The sequence below is a fragment of the Salvelinus sp. IW2-2015 genome, unplaced genomic scaffold (genome assembly GCF_002910315.2).
Source record: "Salvelinus sp. IW2-2015 unplaced genomic scaffold, ASM291031v2 Un_scaffold9903, whole genome shotgun sequence".
Classification (NCBI taxonomy): Eukaryota; Metazoa; Chordata; class Actinopteri; order Salmoniformes; family Salmonidae; genus Salvelinus; species Salvelinus sp. IW2-2015.
In genome coordinates this window covers 2,764-6,511 of record NW_019951161.1, presented here as the reverse complement: position 1 = coordinate 6,511, position 3,748 = coordinate 2,764, and the positions used below count along the sequence as shown (strand labels likewise).

Here is a 3,748-nt window from a genome sequence, read left to right as displayed (position 1 = left end):
ATGGAGAGAGAAGGGAGGAAGAGGAGAGAAGGGAGAGGAGAGAGAAGGGAGGAGAGAGAAGGAGGAGACGAGAAAGAGAGAGGAGAGAGAAGGGAGAAGAGAAGGGAGAGAGACAAGGAGGAGAGAGAGAAAGAAGAGAGGAGGAGGAGAGAGAAGGAGTGAGGAGGAAGAGGGGGAGAGAGAAGAGAGGAGAGAGAAGTGAGGAGAGAAAAGGGAGGAGAGAGAAGAGGAGAGAGAAGGGAGGAGAGAAGAGAGGAGGAGAGAGAAGAGAGGAGAGAGAAGAGAGGAGAGAGAGAAGTGAAGAGAAGGGAGGAGAAGAGAAGGAGGAGAGAGAAGTGAAGAGAGGAGGAGAGAGGAAGAGAAGTGAAGAGAAGGAGGAGAGAGGAGAGAGAAGTGAGGAGAGAGAAGGAGAGAGAGAAGAGGAGAGAGGAGAGAGAAGGGAGAGAGAGAAGGGAGGAGAGAGAAGAGGAAGAAGAGAGAGAGAAGGAGGAGAGAGAAGGAGGAGAGAGAAGTGAAAGAGAAGGAGGAGAGAGAAGGGAGGAGAGAGAAGTGAAGAGAGGGAGGAGAGAAGGAGAGAGAGAAGAGAAGAGATTGGAGAGAGAGAAGAGAGGAGAGAAGGATGAAGAGTTGGAGGAGAGAAGGAGATGCCAGATTGCACAGAAACGAAAGGATGAGCGTCGAGGAATCGTACTCTGATGAGCAAAAGAGAGGATGAAGACATAGCTAGCTAATCTGATGTGACGCCATGAATGAGTAAGAGAAGCAGTACCGAGAGAAGACGAGGAGAGAGCCAAGGAACGAGTAGAACCTATGACTAATCAAGATAGATCAACAACATAGGTTGTAGCTCAATATGAGTCAGATTAAAGAAACTTATAGTGGCAGAACGCAAAACCAAGTCTCACAAACCTGTATAACTGCCTCCTGCAGCAGTAGCGAATGTCGACCGAGGTTTCATATTGATGTGTGCAGAGATGCGACAAGATCGTCCCACTGTAGTGGAGGATGGTCCGCCGTGCTTTTTTTTCTGCTCGTCTCCTCCCTGCTTTAAACTCTCTTGTACTCTCTCTCCTCCCTTCTCTCTCCTCTCTTCTCTCTCCTCTCTCTCCATCCCTCCCTCTCTGTCCATCCCTTCCTCCCTATTTTCTAGTGTCCTTTCCCTTTTTTTTCTAGTAATTAGGAACCACCATGTCTGCTCCTGCAATCTTAACCACTAGAGGTCCCTCTATCCCAGCACAGAACACACTCAGAGAGACCAGAGACTACCCTATGGCTGAGAGAATACCCCTCCGACCGCCAACTCCCCAGCCTTACCAGGACCCATGCTTCCAGCATCACACCCACCTCTCCCACCACTTCCACCCCAGCATCGGGAGCCCCAGTCTGGGCCAGACATCTTGCCACCACCCCCTGGAGCTCCAGACTCCCCTGGAGCAATATGGAGGAACTGGAATAGAGGCAGCACCCAGGACCACTCTCCCCGATTCAAGCCCCTATTATAGGGGGAGCAGAGACAGCTACAGGGGTGGGGGTGGTGGAAGAGGAGGTTGTGTAGAGGTTCGTGGACATAGCGGAGATGATAACTGTAGTGATGTTGATGGTAGAGATGTTTGTTTTGGTGCGCAGAAAGCTAGCTACCGTAATAGGGGGGTTGCGGATGATGTTGTAGGTCAAGGGGATGATTTCGGCAGCCATTTTGAAAGTCAGAGCCTTGCCTATGCTAGCCAGAGGGATGAGGACTGCGATGGCGATGACAGYAGCGCCAGCGGTAGTGGTGGTGATATTTACCACAGAATAGATGAGGACTGTAAAAGGGATGATGTCTTTTACAGAACGGATGAAGGCTGTAACAGCAGTAGGGATGATGTTTTCTACAGCAACAGTAGAGATCAGGGGTGTGAGGAGAAAACGGACGAGGGCTCTAACACTAGGGATGAGGTCTTTTACAGAATGGATGATAGCAGGAATGACGTCTTTCAAAGAACGGATGAAGTCTGTAGTAACAGGGATGATGTGTTCTACAGCAGAGATGATGTGTGTGAGGAGAGGCGAGATGGTAGCAGTGGTTATAGAGACACCACTACCGGTAGCCATGATGGTGGAAACAATAGAGCTGATCATCTCTATAATGGTAGTGATATCTTTGATGATACAGGAAAGAGGAATAGTTTGAGAAGGGTTGATGATTTCGGAGGAGAATGTGATGATTTTGGGGATAAAAGGTCCAACCTGGATCCTCCAGAGGCCCAGTTCAAGCCTGGGTTTTGGGTGAGTCCCTCTCCCCCAGATCAGGGTTCTGTGGCTTGGGAAGGCAGTGAGAAGGGAGGGGGGTACCCCAAGGATTGGGCATCTTTGTACTCCTATTCCCAGGCAGCAAGTGGCCCTAGTGGTGGTGGCGTTGGGGTGTACCGGCAAAAACTGGACTCCTTTTCAGAGGCGTTCTTCGTCAGACGCAACGTCGCCGGCAACAGAATTCCGAATGGGATTTCCGGAAGTGGGGTTTTAGGATTCGGTTCGGGAGGGCAAAGCACAGGATGGATCAAAACGAGTGCTTACAATTCCCTCACAGACTCTTCCACTCTCCCTCCTCCTCCTCACCCTTTTCCAACTCTGGCTCTTAGCCCTCCCCATTTACCCCTCTCCCCCTCCTCCTCCCACTCCCCCCCTCCCAAACTCACACGACCCTCTCTCGGACAGTTTGAACTCCCCCAGTACGCCCAGGGGGGGATTGTAGTGAACAGTCCAGTTTTACCCCTCCTCTCACCAGCCACTCCACACTTCCCACCCCTCCACCGTCATGTGGAAGCTCCCACCCTGTCATTGGCCGCAGCAGTCAGGTGAAGTGGGTGTCGTCGACGGCAACCCCTCAAGCGCCGGCCATGTATACGGCCAGGAGGCAGTGTTCACTCAGAGACATGTTCACCGGGACTATGAGAATAATACAGGTATGGTGCTGTGTGATAGTGTATTCCAAAATCCAAAATGTTCTAACTTGTGTTCTCTCCAGTCTCCTCCTTTACCTTCCTCCCATTGATTATGTTGCTTCTCCCCCCCCCCCCCTCTCTTCTGCTCGCAGGTCACTATAGTCTTCAAACTCCGGTACAATCCACCGTTGTCTCTGCCTCACCCCTTCACCTATCCTCTCTTCTATCCCAGCCCCCCAGTGGACTGCCACAGCATGGAGCAGCACCCCTAGTGGTGTTTAGAGGTACTCCCTTCCCTAGTCCACTCCAGTCTCCTAGAGGAGGAGGAGGGCAGAGGGGAGTGGAGCGGATTGGGAGAGGGCTCCACTACACCCCTCTACCTATGCTGAACCCCCGACGCAGGGGAACGGGGCTTCTCTCCTCCCTCGTCCCCCCTTCAGCTGGGGAACGAGGGATGGGAAGGATGACTGAAGAGGAGAAGGGATCTTTTTTACTTCCGTGAGTATGGCTGGACAGAGTAATGGATTCTATTGTGTTCTTCTATTGTTCGTTCGTTTGTTCTTTTGTTCATTCATTGATTCATTCTCCCAGGTGTATCAACGTGGGTCGAGGGTTCCAGGCTGAGCTGCCATGTTGTCTAGAGAGGAAGGAGGGGTCAGGGGCGTGGCCAGAAGAATCATCATCCAATGAGGAGTTGCTCTGGAAACCTTGGGAGGAGCTTCAGAGGAGTTCTGTAATTCAGGGAAAAGGTAAGAACCATTCAACTCTACTTCCTTAACATTCAACTCTACTTCCTTAACATTCAACTCTACTTCCTTAACATT

General features: G+C 51.3%; 1 protein-coding gene across 1 annotated transcript in view; it reads left to right on the top strand.

The window, feature by feature from the left end:
• Window positions 1-2,741: 2,741 nt before the first annotated feature.
• Window positions 2,742-3,748, top strand: part of LOC112079851 (transcriptional-regulating factor 1) — a gene marked incomplete at its 3' end in the record, with an annotated part of 2,994 nt that continues 1,987 nt past the window's right edge. The window contains exons 1-3 of the mRNA XM_024145665.2: window positions 2,742-2,945; window positions 3,077-3,422; window positions 3,516-3,673. Coding sequence (XP_024001433.2) covers window positions 2,798-2,945; window positions 3,077-3,422; window positions 3,516-3,673 — 652 coding nt within the window. The remainder of the gene's footprint in view (window positions 2,946-3,076; window positions 3,423-3,515; window positions 3,674-3,748) is intronic.